The sequence below is a fragment of the Aulostomus chinensis genome, chromosome 20 (genome assembly GCF_037954235.1).
Source record: "Aulostomus chinensis isolate RoL2024-O1b breed Wild chromosome 20, RoL_Achi_v1.0, whole genome shotgun sequence".
In the NCBI taxonomy this organism is placed as follows: domain Eukaryota; kingdom Metazoa; phylum Chordata; class Actinopteri; order Syngnathiformes; family Aulostomidae; genus Aulostomus; species Aulostomus chinensis.
Window position 1 is genome coordinate 25,477,084 of NC_141339.1, and position 20,032 is coordinate 25,497,115.

Consider the following 20,032-nt stretch of genomic DNA (forward strand, 5'->3'; position numbering starts at 1 on the left):
ATCACCTAGCATCATCCATCACCTAGCATCATCCATCACCTAGCATCATCCATCACCGAGCATCATCGATCACCTAGCGTCATCCATCACCTAGCGTCATCCATCACCTAGTGTCATCCATCACCTAGCGTCATCAATCACCTAGCTTCATCCATCACCTAGCATCATCCATCACCTAGCATCATCCATCACCTAGCATCATCAATCACCTAGCATCATCCATCACCTAGCATCATCCATCACCTAGCATCATCCATCACCTAGGGTCATCAATCACCTAGCATCATCCATCACCTAGCGTCATCAATCACCTAGCGTCATCCATCACCTAGCGTCATCAATCACCTAGCATCATCCATCACCTAGGATCATCCATCACCTAGCATCATCCATCACCTAGCGTCATCATCACCTAGCGTCATCCATCACCTAGCGTCATCCATCACCTAGCATCATCAATCACCTAGCATCATCCATCACCTAGCATCATCCATCACCTAGCGTCATCCATCACCTAGCATCATCAATCACCTAGCATCATCCATCACCTAGCATCATCCATCACCTAGGATCATCCATCACCTAGCGTCATCCATCACCTAGCGTCATCAATCACCTAGCATCATCCATCACCTAGCGTCATCAATCACCTAGCATCATCCATCACCTAGCATCATCCATCACCTAGCGTCATCCATCACCTAGCGTCATCCATCACTGTTAGTTCACCCTGTTGGTTCTTGACAAATGCATATTTGTAACTACAAATATTTGTTATTGCTGATGGTTGTCGACTACATTGGGGCAGCTTTATTTACATTAAAATAAACAATAAACATGAATATTTTCTTAAACTAGTACATCATTTCAGTACATTTCATCTAGGGTTAGGGTTAAACCCTAACCCTAACCCTAGACAATTATGATTGGGTCTCATCAGCCGACACTCAACCTCCAAGATTGCCTGATGTCTCCGAACATGAACTGGTTTCTTTGAACTTCTGGTCAGAAATGTGAAGATGCTCCATCTCCCATCTGGGTTTAGAAACACGTGCTGATTATGATGCATCTATTTCCGATGTGGTGCTGAGGACTAAACATGGTAACACGAGCCTGGAGGGACACTCAACACCTGACCTAGTGTCACTATTTTGAGGTTCATAGTCTGATGTGAATGACGCTCTGCAGGACACGTGAGGCAGCAGCATCCAGAGGCGACTACTGAGCATGTTGATAGGCCCAGATGATGAACAAGCAGCTCATGTTTTTGTCTGAAAATAGATGGAACAGTGACTCTCCTGCAGATCACGGCATGATGAGTCAATCCGTCCATCCATCATCCCTCCATCATCCAACCCTCCATGTTCCCCCTCTTCTCCTGTTCAGGGTTGTGGGGGTCGAGCCTATCCCAGCAGCCTTCCCCCTGGACAGGTCACCAGTCCAAATGACATACAACCAGAAGGCAGGTGGGTCAAACGGCAGGAGATTCTTGTGACAATGACAAAAATCGTGTCACAGAAGGAGAAGGCTCATAAGTTGCATCTGTGACAACATTTGATTATCCAAGACGGAGAACAACAGAGCAGAGGGACCATGTCAGCGTACGTTGACAAACCTCCAATTGCGGGTCACATCTCAGCAGTTAATTCAGGCCATGCCCACACTCATCAGCTGTTAGGAGTCACTCAGAGTCCCTATCAGCCAATCAAGGATTGGATTCATGGCAGCTCATATAATGTAGAGTTTTCTGTATCGGCGTTCAACAACCCTCGATGCTGCTGAGATTTCTCACAACACCCAATCATGAATAAATCCAAAATAGCCTCCCAAAGTATGTGTGTGTGTGTGTGTGTGTTTGACAGAGAGAGAGAGCAATATTTATGGAGATGTGATGAAACTGAGGATCAAACCTGTGACAGCTGCTGCAGGCTGGCTGACACTCGAGACTTTTAGCAAGTGACTCACTGAGGAGGAATGTCGGCAGCGAGTGTTCTCCATCATCTCCTCCACATCCACGCTTCTCCCAACAGATGAACCCTGCCATCACTGGCGCCTCTTGCAGGTCAATGGAAATAAGCCATGTTAGCAAGTAAGAATGCTAACAACAGCATGTTAGTATTCTAACATGCTGTTGTTAGCGTCATGTTGCCAGGTAAATGTTGGCACATTAACATGCTTATATAGAAGACTAAAGCTGATGCTAAAACATCAAGGATCATCTCAACATGGCTGCTGCCCTGATGGCCAAAGGCAGTCTGCCATCTCCCTCCAGTGGCACCTTTTAAGTTTCAACTACTAACTTGTTTTGACAGGAATTGTTGGACACCCAGGGCCGCCATGGCTCAGAGGTAGAGAGGCTGTCTAGCAACAGAAGGGTGGCTGGTTCGGTCCCCACTTCCCCAGGTGACCATGTCCATCTTTCCTTGTGCAAGATACTGAACCCTAACTGCTCTTGATGGCCCCACGACGGTCCAGGGTGAACCCCGCCTTTTGCCTAATATCAGCTGGGATAGGCTCCACCCCCTGTGACCCTTGACAGACAAGCAGTATAGAAAATGACTGGATGGATGGATGTTGGACACCTAGCAGCTAAAGGAACATGTCAATTTTCTGAAGTCCTCCACTCCTCAGCTGTGTTATATGACCTCATTACTGTTAGCTTAGCTGAAATTCAAAAATTGTTGGAGACAAAATAAAAACAGAAAAAAAACAGTCGCAGCTGATCTGAAAGTTTCTTAACTTTATTACCTTCCAGGTGAGCATCTCCTGTCACTTCTGATCCTCCACTTGTCAGGGCTTTATTGAACCAGCCTCTCAGGCCTCCCAGTGGCAGACCAGCATTCCGTGGTCAAGTGGTTCCCCTCGAACATCTATTAATAGTTGTAGGAGTACAATGGTTGCTGATGCCAGGATTCACAGACTCCTGCGATAACCCTTCACCCTGCCACCTTGCTTGGAAGCCCCCCCCCCCACACACAGCTGACAGTGACACCATTGTTTGTGTTCATTTAAAGCAAGAGTTGCAGCCTTCTGACAACTACATTTTGATGTTTTGAAGCTTCTGACAGATTACTCTGCAGCCATCACGTCAGCTGGTGTCGCATCTTGCTGTTATGACCCCTGTGTGACCTGAAGAGGGATCTGTTTCATCTTGTCCCTTGATCCAGATAAAAATGCGATCCAGGAACGTCACCACAGAGGGTCAAGAGGACATCCAGCCTCCTAAAGGTCTTGTCAAGCAGGAAGAAGAAAACACGAAGAGGAGGAAGAAGGGCCAACGGGAGGAGAGGGACGGGAGGTCAGCAAGGAAACCAGCACCACTGAATCTGACCAAGAAGGACTTGCTTCAGCTGCTGGGTATCATGGAGGGAGAAGTCCAGGTAGGCAGAACATGTTGCATTTTGTCTCATTTAAACATTTTTGAACCAAGATGACATCAGAACCAAGTAAAATATTCTTAATGATGCTACATTTGTTTGCTACACCCCTTGGTGTTTCAATCTAGTGGAGCAAGGAAGTGAGATACAATCACAGTTGCTGAATTGATCGCTAATGTCATGACCCTCCGTCTTTAAGTATTTTATTGTTTCCCTCATGTTTTATGTCTTGTCTTCCTGTTTTATTTTGTGATCTCACCCCTGTCTTTGTTTCAGGTTCCTGTCTGCCCTGCCCCCTCCCCGTCTGCATGCACCTGATCCACGATTGTGTTTCCCACACCTGTGGTTCATCACTCCCCATAGCACAGCTTATATTCCCCCTTTGTGTCTTGTCTTGTTGCCCGTTGGTTGTATTGTACTCACGTCCCAGCCCTCCTTTTTCATAGCCATAATCACAGCCTTGGCGTTATTGAATCTTGCTTGTTTCTTGACCTCACCTTTTGCCTCTCGTTTTTTGAAACCTCTTTATCTGATCCTTAACCCTAACATCACCAGAACCCGTTCGCACTGATAGCAAACTTGCCACCCATGATTAGAATTGGCTAAACTCTATCTAAATACGGCTCCAGTTTCGGGGCCTTCAGCTGCTCCGCCCCCCCCCCCCCTCCCCCCCATCAATGTTGGATATTTGTCACTAGAACCCCCACAATCATCACTAGAACACACTCTAACATCACTAGAACCCACTCGAAAATCACTAGGACCCACTCTATCATGGCTATAACCTCCCAATCTTCACTGGAACCCCCTAACTTTATTAGAACTGCCTCTATTGTTATATCCATTTACTGACCTTATCTCAGTCATTACTTATAATAATTCACAGGACACAGCAGGTTAATTCCATGCTCTTTATCCCGTGCCAACTCATGTGCGACCCCAAAACAGTCCCCAGCACAACACCACAACATGATGTCATCACCAACACAGTTTCCAACGATACATGACATCCCTCCTTTTCTTAGATAAAAACTTTTAGTTAAACATATGTAGATCTTTTTGTTAATTCAATACAAAAACCTCTTAACCAGCCATAACATTCCTGTTACATTTTAACTTTCTTTTAATACATCTTTTTTTCCCACTTTGGCCACCTGACTCCATATTCAAACCACTTCTTAAATCTCAGGTTGTTACATCGTCTTTCAGTCTGCCTCAGGCTTCCTGAGCCTTTGGGGCCGACTCAGTTGCACCTCGGTCCCAAGGTTGTCTTGAAGGGTGGGCTGGGCAACTCGGTTGTTTTGTGTCTCCCTCTCAAATTCTATCATGGGCTCTGCTCTTTGTGTGCCCCTCACTTCCGGGCATGTCTCCTGAGGTCTGCTTCTGTTGTATTTCTTGACCTGTGTAGTGTTACTAGCAGTTTGTACACCCATGGGTGATTCTACCACCACCTGATTTCCCTTGTGTACTACTGTGTGTGGTGTGGGTTTGAAAGGAATAGTAAACTTTTCGACTTTCTTCTGATGTACAAGTATGGCTTCCCCTTTGCTCACCTCAGAGTCCTTTGCCCCCTGGCCTTGTCCACATACAGCTTTGCTTTTCCTTTCTGCTTGGAGCCTCTGTCCCGTACCTCCAGCTCGGCCACACGGGGATCACTCACATACGGGGGTTTTCCCCTCATTTTCCTTTTGAAGTGCAGCTCAGCTTGGCTCTTTCCTGTTGTGGCATGCTTAACACTGGTAGATTGTCACGTACCTCCTGGGTTCCTTTTTCCAGTGGAGGCCTTCTACCTGTGTGATCCTGATCCTCTTCATTATAGAAGCATTTTGCTCTACTTCCCCATTGGCTTGGGCCCATTTTGGTGTCGTCCTCACATGTGTGATGCCATTCTCTGCACAGTACTTCTCACAGGTTTCTGACCTGCGTTGGGGCCCATTGTCACTTTTACATGTCACTGGTAGGCCATGTCTACTAAAAATGACCTCCAGGCCGCCGATGACCTTGTCTGTGGTTGTGGAGGTTCAGATATCATATTCATAATATTAACTGTAATAATCAACTACCACAAGTATGGAGTGATTGGTTGGAAGTGGCGCTAACAAGTCTATTGCTACATATCTCCACGGAACTTCGGGCAGTCGTGTAGACTTGAGGTGGTCTTGCCTCGCTATTGTCTGACAGCCATGACAAAACCTTATGTGTTGCTCCGCGGCTCTATCTATGCTCTGCCACTACACCTGGGTGCGAAGGTGTTGTTTGGTCCCCACTATCTCCAAATGTCCCTGGCTGTCAAGCCTGTAGAGCTTTTGGCAACACGATGGGCGTGTTTCCACTGGCTCACTTTGGCTTGGGTGGGGTGGGGTCAGGCCGGTATGGGTGCATTTCCACTAGAACTGGTACCACATCAGCGTGGCTGGACTCACTAGCTGAGAGTTCCCTGGTGTAATTTGTGTGTGACACAACAACAACAATGGAGGACGTGGAGGCGGCGTGACGCCTGCTGCTGATCAGGGGTTTTTGCTTCAACTAAAAGTGAGGGAGGACAGACAGGCGAGGCTTCAAGTGGTGAAACAGAACCCCCAAGAAAAGAATAAGAGACTTCACCGAGCCATGACCAGGATTCCACCGAGGCCAGGATGATAGGAAGTAGACCACGTGACGGGTAAGTTACCCAATCTTGGAACCCCAGCAGAGCAGGGACCAAAATGGTATTGGTTAGTACAGCGTTGGGGCCAGTGGACATGGAGCCAAAACCGACATGCCTTATGTGTGTGCCTCTGAGTACTCGGTAGCCTACAGTACAGAGTTCATGGATGATGGTGATTTCACAAAGTGTCCATCTTGTAGTGTTTGTCTGATGTCCTTCAGTTCTGGGTCAGTAGCTGATGCCTCTTCACCTACCCATGTAGTAATTGCTGCAGGTGTGGCATTTACTGCTATAAACCTCGCATATTCTTCTGATCCATGTGTTTCCTTTTCCCCAGCACCCTTGACAGGGGATTGGCAATGTTTTATTTCCCAGGGACAGGGACCACTTTGAATTTATGTGGCTGTAGCCAGAGGACCCAGCACTCAATGAGTGGCTCAATGGCGGTTTGGAGTGCAGGCCATATATCGCCTCCAGTGGCTTGTGATCAGTGATGAGCTCAAACTTCTGGCCATACAGGTAAGCATGCAGTCTTTCATATGCCCAGACTAGGGCTAGCGCTTCCCTCTCTGTTTGGGAATACTTGCATTCACAGTCTGTCAAACTATGGCTGATGTAACCAACTGGTACATTTTCTCCTTGTTGTTCTTGCACCAGAACCGCTCCCACCCCAACTGGGCTTGTGTCTGCTCTCACCTTGGTGACTGCAGTCTTATCAAAACAGGCGAGTGTGCCTGCTCTGGCCAGCTCATTTTAAGGGCTTGGAATGCCTACCTCTGTTCTGGCCAAAATGTGAACTGTACATCTTCTTTGTCACCATTCTCAGGGGTTCTGACAGAGTGGCGAATTGCAGGATAAAATGGGAGCTATATCCCACAAGTCCCCAAAAACACTTCACTTCTGTGGCGCTCTCTGGTTTTCTGGTCTCCATCACAGCACAATCCCTCTCCTCTGTTGATTTGATACCTTTCTGTGACAGAAGAATATGCATGAAGATGAGCTTGTTCATGTTGAACTGACATTTCTCAGTGTTGAGTGTCCGTCCACACTCTGAGAGCCTCCTCATGACCTCGTGCAGGCGCTCGCCATGTGTCTGCTGGTCTGGTGCATGCACGATCACGTCATCTGAGATGTTCTGGACTCCCTCGATCCCAGCCAGTGCATTTGCTATCTCGTGCTGGAATTGTTCACTTGCTGATGATAGCTCAAACACCAGTCTTTTATATCTGTCCAGTCCTTTGTGCACTGCCAATGTGGTTATCTCTCTTGACACTTCTTTAATTCCAACTGGTGATAACCCCACTTTAGATCTAGCTTACCGAATATCATGGAACCGTTCATGTCCAGGAGTATTTAATCCACTGTAGGGTTTGGGTTCACAGACTATAGCCTCATTGGCTCTCCTTTTGTCTATACATTGTGATATCACTGCCTGGTTTAAGTATTACCAGTACAGGGTTAACCCACAGGGTGGGCCTATTGACTTTCTCGACTATTGACATGTCTACCAAATCCATCCATCCATCCATCCATCCATCCATCCATCCATCCATCCATCCATCATCCCTCCATCCATGTTCCACCTCTTCTCCTGTTCAGGGTGGTGGGGGTGGAGCCTATCCCAGCAGCCTTCCCCCTGGACAGGTCACCAGTCCATGGCAGGGCCAACACATAGAGACAGACAACCATTGGCTCTCCCAGCCACGCCTACGGTCAATTTAGAGTCTGGATTAACCTGGTCCCTCTTGATGTCTTTGGACTGTGGAGGAAGCTGGAGTACCAGAGAGAACCCAGCAGGAACAGGGAGAACATGGAAAGACCCCGTGCTGCAGCCTCGGCTCCACCCACAACCTTCTTGCTGGGGGGCCACAGTGAGGACCACTGCTCCACCGTGGCGCCTGTCTGCCAAATCATTTCTTTTATTTTCTACAGCCTCTCTTAAGGGATATGGTATTCTCCTCAGTGGCTGAGCTGCTGGCTTTACCTCTGGATCTATGGACTTATCTGTTTCGTGTTTAACCATCCCACTTTTCCAAACACTTGTGGGTACTGTTAAAATGTTTCCTATATATCCTTTGCAGTTGCGACACTCCCCTACTTTTAGGATGCCTAGTTCAATGGCTGTCTTTCTACCTAAGAGTGGCATACCAATTCCCTTCACCACCAGGAACTCAGCTTGACCAATCCTGTCTCCTATTTTGATTTCACATCTAAACACACCCTGGACTGTTAGTGCTTTGCTAGATGCCTATGTATACAGTTGTTTCTGTTTCTCTGTTACAAATGAATAATATTTTATATTCCCACTTTTCAGCTTTTCTCTAATCTTCTCCCCCATAATGTTACTGGCGGCCCCTGATGTCACTAGAACTCCCTCTATATTCACAAAGACCCACTCTAACATCAGTAGAATCCCGACAGTTATGAGAGAGGGGGTTTGCTTGTGCTCTCTAGTCTTCCTCCTCCGCCCAATTTATCCTCCCCCCGCTCACTTGATCACCAGGGGGTTTGAGGGCCTTCAGCCGCACTGTTCCCATCAATATTTGATGTATTGTTTTTCTTATTTTTGTACATTGATCTTGAGTGTCCTGGGGTCCTGAGGTGTGGGAGAGTTTAAGATGGCTGTCTTCCTTATGGTTTCAATAGTTCGAGTCAGGGAGTCCCCAAGTCCTTAAAAACGTCTTTGTGTGTTGTGTGTCATCAGGCCAGAGAGGATGTCATCAGCCTGCTGAAGTCCCAGAAAACGGGACCTGAGACACTGGAGGCTCATTACGGCTCTGCTGTTCCCATTAAACCCCTTCAGGCCCTGCAGAGAGACAGCCTGCTGACCCATGTCAACCGCTGTACAGATGATGTGTATGAGATGCCCATTGCCGAGGTGAACCGACCATCAACACTTTCAGCCATTTCACATGTTCCTCCAATGAGCAGTAATGCTTCAGAGACATCACCACAGACGTCCCGCAAGGCCATCGAGGCTATTAGATCCTCATATTTGGTTAAACAAAGGTTGTAATGTTAGAAATTCAAGCTATAGCATAAGGTCAATCTATCTAAAACAGATGGTAGAAAAGCTGAATAAAGCGGCTTCATGTCATGCTGTTAACCGCTAATGTTAGCACAGTAAATGTATGACAGTCCCTTGCAGATGGACACAACTCAGAGGCTGAACAGGCAACAAAATGAGACGTGCTGTTTGAGCGACTGAAACTTGAGGTTTGGTCTTTACAGTCAAATGTAGAAAAGTTACATTAAAAAGGAAAATTAAAATTTTTAATTCTTGACATTTTAAAGGCTGCAGCACCAGACTGATTGATAGCAACCATGTATACTTTTATTTTGGAGGTCATCTCCACCAGAAGTGTCTTTGTTGAGTTATTACTTATAACCACTGCCTGGTTTGGATCAGCCTCTAAAAAGGACAGGTCCAGACTGCAAAGGACAATCAGGTCTGCAGAGAGGATCATCGGTGCTGACCTTCCCTCCATCCAGGACTTGTACCGGTCCAGGGTCAGGAAATGGGCAGCCAACATCTCTGCTGACCCCTGGCGTTCCGGACACAGACTGTTCAAGCTCCTCCTCCCTGGCAGGACAGCACTGTTCGCCAAAACCAGCCAACACAGGGACAGTTTCTTTCCCCAGGCTGTCGCTCTGATGAACTCTTAACAGTCACAGAGAGTCTGAAGAACCACGACACTAAGAACACCTCTTATGCACAGTTGCACCACCTCGCTCGGACAGTCCACTATTTATATGTTGTACATAGGTTGGCTTGTATATATTGTTCTGACATCTTTATTTTTATTTTATCTTATTCTATTATCTTTATTCTGTATAAACCTCTGTATAACTTTGTTTTCAAGAGAGCTTAGTGTACCGGGGTCAAATTCCTTGTTTGTGCTAAAAACTTGGCCAATACACTCAAACTCAAACTTTAGTTATAGAGCACTTTTAAATACAACCACAGCTGACACAAAGTGCTGTACATAACATAAAAACATAAGCACATCAATAAATAGTAATAAAACAATAAAAGAAAAAACATAATAGGGTCTTCGCCTGAAGTACCTTCAGGCGAAGACCTAACAAGCAGCGTTGTGAGGGCCTGAGCCCTGGCCTGAACCCCAGGGTGTCCTGGTCCAGTGTGGAGGCCTTGTAGTTGAGGAGTTAGAAGCCTGAGTCTGATCAGAGAGTGAGAGCAGAGCTGAGAGCTGGCCCTTTAAGAACCCCTCCCCCACTGCTCTGTCTTTGATCTGTGCTAGAGTGAGAGCAGAGCTGAGAGCTGGCCCTTTAAGAACCCCTCCCCCACTGCTCTGTCTCTGATCTGTGCGAGAGTGGAGAGCAGAGCTGAGAGCTGGCCCTTTAAGAACCCCTCCCCCACTGCTCTGTCTCTGATCTGTGCTAGAGTGAGAGCAGAGCTGAGAGCTGGCCCTTTAAGAACCCCTCCCCCACTGCTCTGTCTCTGATCTGTGCTAGAGTGAGAGCAGAGCTGAGAGCTGGCCCTTTAAGAACCCCTCCCCCACTGCTCTGTCTTTGATCTGTGCTAGAGTGAGAGCAGAGCTGAGAGCTGGCCCTTTAAGAACCCCTCCCCCACTGCTCTGTCTCTGATCTGTGCTAGAGTGGAGAGCAGAGCTGAGAGCTGGCCCTTTAAGAACCCCTCCCCCACTGCTCTGTCTTTGATCTGTGCTAGAGAGAGAGCAGAGCTGAGAGCTGGCCCTTTAAGAACCCCTCCCCACTGCTCTGTCTCTGATCTGAGCTAGAGTGGAGAGCAGAGCTGAGAGCTGGCCCTTTAAGAACCCCTCCCCACTGCTCTGTCTTTGATCTGTGCTAGAGTGAGAGCAGAGCTGAGAGCTGGCCCTTTAAGAACCCCTCCCTCACTGCTCTGTCTCTGATCTGAGCTAGAGTGAGAGCAGAGCTGAGAGCTGGCCCTTTAAGAACCCCTCCCCACTGCTCTGTCTTTGATCTGTGCTAGAGTGAGAGCAGAGCTGAGAGCTGGCCCTTTAAGAACCCCTCCCCCACTGCTCTGTCTTTGATCTGTGCTAGAGTGAGAGCAGAGCTGAGAGCTGGCCCTTTAAGAACCCCTCCCCACTGCTCTGTCTCTGATCTGTGCTAGAGTGGAGAGAGAGGAGGAGCACCAGGACTGGAGTGGGACAAGAGGAAGAAGTCGGCATACGCTGGTCCAGAGGGACACAGAACACCATGTTCTTGGAGGGGTTTTTGTCAGGAATGCAGTGGTGTGGTTGGTAGAGCTGTGGGATGGATGGTGTAGACGTGAGAAGCGTTTGTTTGACAGTATGTACCTGAGAGGACACCGTCTCCCCATAGACTTCCATTGGAAGCTGAAACGTGTCTCCCCCACTTTGACAGGAAGCGATACCATGAATGCCCTAGGAGGAGATAGATTTTGTTGGGGGAGTAAAAAAAGTCTTCATTTTGAAAGTTTTGTCCAATTTGTGCACATTCTGTTGTAGACAGGTGAGGGGTCAGAGTGTAGGAATTGTTCGTCTTGATGAGACGAGTCCAACGGTGTTGGTCCCATGTTTGTGGGACATTCGTGGGAGGAGTTATAGCGCTCCAAATTATAAAAAAAATTATCTTGTAGTTGTGTGTCTCCCTAGGTGGCGCTATAGACTTTTGTGGTGTTTTTTTTTTTTTTTAGATTAGTGAGTGTTTTGCCAGACTGGACAAGTGTGCCGAATTTCTGCAAATTTCATGCATGTTCAGGGGTGAAATTAGATTATGCTCATATTGGGCGCTCATTGACAGCAAGAACAGTCCAGGACCAGGTTTTGAATGGTGTGGATGTGAAAACCGGCTCCAGGCCGTCTGGCCCAGCTGCCTCATGGGTGTTGGGGCGGGGGGGGGGGGGCTGGGACACTGTTTAGTGGGTGTTTGTAGTGTTTTTAGTGCTGCTGATGTGTTGATCTGCTGAGCAAACATGAGAGGGTCTTCGCCTGAAGAACCTTCAGCTCGTCTAATGTGGAGAGGGAGGTCATTTCACAAAGTGGGAGCAGCAACAGAAAAAGCTCTGTCTCCTCTGAGCTTCCGCTTAGACCTTGGTACCTCCAGGAGCAGCTGGTCAGCTGACCTGAGGCACCGGGCAGGAGCTGATTCTGATTCCGATTCGGACCATGATTTATTAGCCTGGAGTCCAGACTGACATCATCAGACCTTCTGAATCAGGCTAAAAAAACTCTAGCAAATATCTGCCAGACATCATGCTAATGTGCTTATAAAATTGCAGCTACCATGCTAATGAGCTCATGAAACATCTGCTGACATGCTGATGAACTAATGCAACGCCAGACAACATGTTTAACTACAGGTCCCCTGACATCATGCTAATGAGCTAACGCAGACGTGTTGTTCCAGTTGGACCGTCTGGAGGACAAACAGAAGGAGACGTACAGACGCATGTTGGAGCAGCTGCTACTCGCTGAGAAATGCCACCGACGCACCGTTGTGGAGCTGGACAATGAGAAACGCAAACATGCTGACTTCATGCACAAGAGCGACGACTTCACCAACCTTCTGGAGCAGGAGAGAGAGAGGTGAATGAGTCAGTTAGAGGTGGGCACTGTCAGGAGAGACTATAAAGTATTGCTACTTTATCAAAGTCACATATTTTATCCTGTTTCTGTAGCAGAGGTTTAGAAATTTCATGTTCTAAATGACGCAAGAATAGAAAAGAATTGGAGAAAAATCACAGTCCACTTGACTACCCTCAGCATGCAGATGGACTGCAGGTGGTGTCATGCTGCTGGGAGGGTGATGTCATCCCAGAGAGATCTGATTGGATGCAGTGAGGTTTGTTGGTATGACAACCATCACATAACCAAACCAGATGAGAGAACTCAAGTTGGTTGAAGATGAAAATGGAAATAAAAGTTTCCTCATCTATCATGACACGGGGTCATTGGGATGACTTTTCTAGTTGTTGATAGACATTTTTGTTTAATATTTATTATTTATTTGTCTTTGTTATTGTCATGGTTCCATCTGAACCATTTGAAATTTTAACTGTGGACTTTATCAAACTGGAGGAACAAATCTTCCCCTGGAGGTTCAATTGTATCTGATGATGGTGTTGATTGGTTGTTGTTGTGAACAGCTGAGTGGTGCCTCACTGTCAGAGCTGCTGCAGCAAAGAATTGTGGGACGGCATCGTCTCCTGTCCTGTTAGGAAGATACTCCTGTGTATCAATGCTAGAGGAGCTAACAGAAGAAGCTGGAGCTCCTTCCTGAGAGTTCTAGAGTTCCAGCAGCTCCCATCATGGCCGCCACACAGGTACCTCCGGGTCACATGACTCAGACAGAACCCCTAACAAAGTACCAGAGCGCCCCCGCAGTGTTTCTCATCCTTTGAGATCCTTTTGAAGTCTTCCTCTCAGATCCTCAGAGGTTCGTCAACTGGCCATGTCACAACTCAGTGCTGACTTTAGACTGTCTGGGTCAAAGATGTTAATGAACTTGGGTCACTGGGTCATATGAAGAGGACTCATCTACTTGGATGAGGCAAACATCAACCAACTAAACCTTGACTCACCCACTTGATGTTAACTACATCCTGGCAGCTGGATGAACTTCATCAGGTGATTGGGGTTTGGTAGGTCGATGTCAGACGGCCCCTGTCTTGATGTCAATGAATCTGCTTTGTAGAATAGATTTGGTTGAATTGCACATTGATCGATTGCACTTAGGCGCCCTGTACGCAATTTCAAAGATTATACATGATCACAAGTTTGATTTACCCTAACCAGCACTTTAGCTGCCTCTTAACAGGAACCAAACATGAGTCCTGCCTCACTGAGTGTTCAACCTTGAAATGATGAGTCATTTTGAGAGAAAGACATCCGTCTCTATCAGCGGCTCTGGTAACTGGGAAAGAAGAGCCACTGATTGACTTCTTTTTGAAAAAAACTCATTCAGTGGTGAGAGTGCAAAGTTGTCGAAGACTTTATAAATGAAGCAAGCGGATTTGAGGTTTTTTTTTTAAATGGCAAAGTTTTAAAAATTGTGCTTATCAAGGATGCTGCAGTGAGGTTAGGAGGAAGGTTTCCTGTCCAGGAACTACTGAATCAAGTTTTGGAGTTGAAGTATAATTCTATGACCAGCTGATGATGCAGTAATCAATTTGCAAGTATATCAGATTGTAAAAGCCTGAGGGCGACATTATCCATCAGTGATGCTCTGAATTGTAAAAATTACACAGGCAGGCTGTCTTATTAGGGGCAGGCAGCAGGTCTGATAATAGACACAATCATAGAGCCCTCAGCTACAGTTTGTCACTACTTACCTCCTTGGAGGTCTTTGTCTGAACACTGAGATGTAAAAAAACTTGCAGGCGAACAGTGGAAATAAGTTTGGTACTTACACGCTCTTGTTTCTGTGTCATAGACTGAAACAGCTGCTGGAGCAGGAGAAAGCCTACCAGGCTCACAGGGACAAAGATCACAGCAGGCGGCTGGAGAAGGTCCGAGCAGAGCTGCTGAAGCTCAAGTCCTTCACCCTAATGCTATTGGATGAGCGGCAGCTGCACCTCAAGAAGATTGACCAACAAAGCCAGACAGTCCAGGACCTGAGTCAGACGATGCAGGAGAAGGAGCAGCGACTGGCAGCAGTCACCACTGCTGCCAAGGGAAACAGCCAGAAGTTCCTGAAGCTGGAGGCAGAGCTAGAGCAAAGAGCCACCAAGTGTAGCCATGAGTATGAGGGGATGACAGCTAAACTGGCTGAGCAGGAGTCCCAAAACAGGCAGCTCAGACTGAAGCTGGCCACACTCACCAACAAGATGGAGGAGCTGGAGGAGCGCAACAAGCAGCTGCAAAGATCTGACGAGGACCTGCAGCAGCTGAGGGACAAGATCAGCAAAGGTGAGTGTGGCAGCTCCTCCCTCGTGGCTGAACTGGAAAACCTGCGGAAGAGAGTTCTGGAGATGGAGGACAAGGATGAGGAGATCACTAAAACAGAGAATCAGTGCCGGGACCTAAGGAAGAGGCTGGCAGGTGAGGAGGACCAAAGCCAGGAGTTGAGGCTGGAACTGGACCAGCTGCACCAACGCATGGAGGAGCTGGAGAAACTGGAGGGAGCATTCAGCCGGAGTAAAGCTGAGTGCTCTCAGCTGCATACTAAGCTGGAGATGGAAAAACGTGGGGTGACAGATTTGTCTGGTGAGCTGGAGAGGCTGAAAACTCGACTGAAAGAACTTGAGTCCTTCGAGTCCAAGTTTGAAATGGTAGAGATGGTCCTCAAAGATGATTTGATGAAGCTCAAATCCTTCACAGTTATTTTGGTTAATGAACAGAAAAACATGGCAGAGAGACTCAAACAGGAAGAGCTGAAAAGTGGTGATTTAAATCGGAAGTTTAAAGCAGAGGAATGCAAGGTGACAGAAGTCACCGAGAAGTTGATTGAGGAGAGCAAAAAGCTCCTGAAACTTAAGTCTGAGATGGGGGTCAAACTTACAAGTTTGATGGATGAGAATGATGACTTGAAGAACAAACTTGCACGTGAGGAGAAAATGTGCCAGGAGCTGAATACGACACTGAGCGTAATGAAAGTAAGAATGGAAGGATTAGAGGAGGCTGAGAGAAAGAGGACAAACCAAGAGGACAACAAAGTCCAAGAGCTCATGCGAGAAATTGCAAGGTTGAAGAGCCGACTCCAGCAGCTGGAGGTGGTGGAAGGAGATCTGATGAAAACAGAAGATGAGTATGACCTTCTGGAGCAAAAATTCCAGACGGAGCAGGACAAGTCCAATGCTCTCTCCAAGCTACTGGATGAAATGAAGAGTCAGATCGGCAACAATCGGAACAAAGCCATCGAGAAGGGTGAGCTCATGAGTCCAGAGGCTGAGCTGAGGATTCGCTGCAAGATGGAGGAAGCTAAAAGCCGAGAGCTTCAGGTGGATGTCCAGGCGCTGAAGGAGAAGATCCATGACCTGATGAACAAGGAGGACCAGCTGGCCCAGCTGCAGGCACACTACTCGCTCCTCCAGCAGAGATTCATGGGGGAGGAAGACAAAAGGAGGAGCCTAAGTAAAGAGGTGGCCAACCTCAGTACAGAGCTGGAGGCCACCAGGCGCTACAGTCGCGCCCTGAGACCCAGCATGAATGGCAGGAGGATGGTTGATGTACTGCAGACCTCCACAGCCGTGCAGACAGACGCGTTACCAAGCGAGCCTGTTGACGATGACACAACAGCGGGCTTCATCCGTAAATCAGTTCTGGAGGAGAACCATCTAATGAGCAATCTCAGACAGCAGAGTCTGAAGAGGCCGGCAGTGCTGGAGCGATACCCTCCAGCATTGGCAGAGCTTGGAGAAAGGAAATCCTGGACACCCTGGATAAAAAAGAAAGAGGCCAACACACACACACAGACTGCTCCTGAGAGGACGCCTTTTCTTCCATCTGACATGACCGCACCTCAAATGCCAGGTCAGCCCCTACGCATCCGTGTGACACCCCATCACAAGAACAGCACCGCCACCTTGGAGATCACCAGACCACGAGCAGATGAGTTTTTCTCCAGCACCACAATCATTCCGACCCTTGGTCTTCAGAAACCTCGAATCACCGTCGTCCCCAAAGCTGCTGTGCTGACCAAAGCCTGTGACGTAGCAGGAGGCCTCAACCGTGCTAAGTCTCCGGTGATGATTACCACCATTTCCAGGGCCAAAAATATGCACGTGAACAATAGCAGAAACTCAGACTGCCTGCAGTCGCCAGTGTCCATCATCACAGTCAGCACCACTCCAGTGGCTGAGGCATGTGCCTCACCAGAGCCTTACGAAGCAACCACCTCAGGCCAGCCGGTAGTTACCATGAGTGCTGAGAAGCAAGCTATAAGGAAGTACAACAGCAACATCATCACCACAGAGGACAACAAGATCCACATCCAGCTGGGTTCACAGTTCAAGAGACCCAGTGAGGGTGGTGCCTGTCCAGTCCGTACAAGCTCAGGTAGCAAAGAAATGGCTACTGTGACTATCCCACGCTCACCACGACAGCACTCAGCAGGACAGACCACACCCAGCAAAATGACGAGCAGCTTAACCATCACACCCATCAGCTCGGCAACAACCCGTCTGACACAGTCAGTGGTGAGAGTCTTCAACGTTTTGTATTTGAGGACCTTCACCTTTTTTCACACTCAACAATGTTTTATCTTTTACATTGCAGTTGCTCTGAAATATTTCACAATGAAATTAGGTCACTACATAGCGCCCTCACCAGGTATAAATCTGAACAGCTGATCAGAATCACAGAATGACCCTCATTAACATGTTGCTCAACGAGAAGTGACCCGTCTGAGGACCAGGGGCCCATTTCATAAGGGACGTTCAATCAACCGTAAGTCTGAATTGGAAAAAAAAAAGTGCTTTGGCTGCAGGAGCAAAGGAACAAGAGAGAACTGCTGCTGGAGTTAGACAGACAGACAGACAGACAGACAGACAGACGGATTACTTTATTAATCCCTTTTGGACGTTCCGCCAGGGAAATTGCAATCTCCTACACAGTCACAGCACTGTTACCATAAAGGTAAAAAGAATAGACATAAATAAAACTGTGTAGAAAAATAGAAAAGAAGACTATATATATATATATATATATATACACACACACACACACACACACGCACACACGCACACACGTGTGTGTGTGTGCCTGTGTGTACCTGAATGTGATTTTGTATATGTGCATAGTAACACGAATAATAATAATTCTATTATTATTATAACAATAATAATGATGATATCATATAATAATATAATATAATAATAGTAATAATAGCAGCAGTAATAACAACAATGATGATATAATAATAATAATAGTAATAATAACAATAATATTCATTCTCTTGTGCTGCACATGAGTGTCCAGTTGTTATCGGGGCAGGTTATTGGTGCTCAGCCCTCTCCTACAATCCTTCTGTTGGCCCTCCCCACCTCCAGTGAGGAGTTTAACAGTTTGGTGGCAGTTAGCATGTAACTTTGAAATTTTGCATTCATGTTGTCTCAGTTTTAATCACTCTTATTTATTACCAGTGAAACCAGTGGATCAGTGTTGAAGCTACTTTGTTTCCTTGTAGGTGCAACTTGAAAGGAAATAAAACGATCATTTTTAGTGTATTAAACAAACAAATGTAACTTGGTGGCTATTTGAGTGTACAGTACTGTAGCTTTGATGTTGGTGCTATGAGGACAGATTAATTATGGTTATATAATAGACTGAAGAAAAACACACATCATCTGACCTGAAAATTTTAATTTATGTCTTGAAATGCAGCCACTTCATCTCAACACGCGGACAAGACATATATAGAAAAGTGCATTTAAATAGTTGCCTAATTAACCTTAAACCAACTTGAAATTTATTCATACAGATGACAAAACTCTACAAAAATGCTTGCCACTCAGACTAAATGAATGAATGAATGAATAAGGTAATGAAGCAGCATTTGTGGCTCTTTATGAGGTAGGAGACAGAGATAAACTTGAGGCTTCTGTCCAGGTGGGCATCAGACACTCAGTTACCATGGTAACTGACACTTGAGCTTATGTTTCCTCTCTTTGCTACAGATGCGGGAGTTACTCCTCTTCCTCATGTTTACATTAACTTTTTTGAAACAGAAAACTTGGATTTTCTCTCATTTCAGGGTAAACATATCACAAGTTGCACTGAATCTGCTTTCTGAAACATCTCCAAATAAGCAACATTATGGCCTCTAACATGTGGGAAGGTTAAGGTGAGGGCCGGGGCTGGGCCGGGTGGCTCGATCCGGCCACAGAAATACCAGACCAGAACATGGAGCAGAACAATTGATACAATAAATTCAAAGTATATCAAAGCAACCATGGGGTCTTGAAATTCTCATTTCATAAAATCACTTGGGTGGGTGGGGGGGGGGGGCATGTTGAACCACAGCATTCCTGGTTTGTGGTCTTCTGCGGACCCTTGTTGTTGTGTGTATTTGTCCAAAATCCATCCATCCATCCCTCCTGCCTCCCTCCTGGTAGAGCAGGTCGAGAACCTCCTTCCTCGAAGAACAGGAGTAGAACCTCCCTCCCAGAAGAGCAGGTGTAGAACCTCCCTCCCCGAAGAACAGGAGTAGAACCTCCCTCCTAGTAGAGCAGGTCTAGAACCTCCCTAAACAGTAGTAGTAGTAGTAGCCGTACTAATGGTAGTAAGAGTAGTAGTGGCAGTAGTTTTGGTGGTGGAGAGGTGTACTAGCCCTACTAACGGTAGTGGAAGTAGTAGTGGCAGTAGTTGTGGTGGTGGTGAGGTGTAGTAGCCCTACTAACGGTAGTAGTAGTAGCATTAGTTGTGGTGGTGGTGAAGTGTGGTAGCCCTACTAACGGTAGTAGTAGTGGTAGTAGTAGTAGCATTAGTTGTGGTAGTGGTGAGGTGTAGTAGCCCTATTAATGGTAGTAGTAGTGGCATTAGTTGTGGTGGTGGTGAGGTGTAGTAGCCTTACTAACGGTAGTAGTCGTGGTAGTAGTAGTAGCATTAGTTGTGGTGGTGGTGAAGTGTAGTAGCCCTACTAATGGTAGTAGTAGTGGTAGTAGTCGTAGCATTAGTTGTGGTGGTGGTGAGGTGTAGTAGCCGTACTAACGGTAGTGGAAGTAGTAGTGGCAGTAGTTCTGGTGGTGGAGAGGTGTAGTAGCCCTACTAACGGTAGTGGTAGTAGTAGTAGCATTAGTTGTGGTGGTGGTGAGGTGTAGTAGCCGTACTAATGGTAGTAGTAGTTGTAGTAGAAGTAGTTTTAGTTGTGGTGGTGGTGAAGTGTAGTAGCCCTACTAACGGTAGTAGTAGTGGGAGTAGTAGTAGCATTAGTTGTGGTGGTGGTGAGGTTGAGTAGCCATACTAACAGTAGTAAGAGTAGTCGTGGCAGTAGTTCTGGTGGTGGAGAGGTGTACTAGCCCTACTAATGGTAGTGGAAGTAGTAGTGGCAGTTGTTGTGGTGGTGGTGAAGTGTAGTAGCCCTACTAACGGTAGTAGTCGTGGTA

The 20,032-nt window shown here is 46.8% G+C and overlaps 1 protein-coding gene across 4 annotated transcripts in view; it reads left to right on the forward strand.

The window, feature by feature from the left end:
* The window catches only part of LOC147243474 (filamin-A-interacting protein 1-like), a 29,476-nt gene that overhangs the window by 3,652 nt on the left and 5,792 nt on the right, over window positions 1-20,032 (forward strand). For 3 of the 4 annotated variants that reach the window (XM_086189100.1, XM_086189101.1, XM_086189102.1), the window contains 4 exons: window positions 3,168-3,380; window positions 8,729-8,902; window positions 12,397-12,575; window positions 14,422-17,125. In XM_086189100.1, the coding sequence (XP_086045226.1) occupies window positions 3,174-3,380; window positions 8,729-8,902; window positions 12,397-12,575; window positions 14,422-17,125 (3,264 nt within the window). In that variant the 5' untranslated portion in view covers window positions 3,168-3,173. Of the gene's footprint in view, window positions 1-3,167; window positions 3,381-8,728; window positions 8,903-12,396; window positions 12,576-13,229; window positions 13,313-14,421; window positions 17,126-20,032 lie in introns of those variants that run through there. The other variant, XM_086189103.1, reaches the window with a different exon arrangement.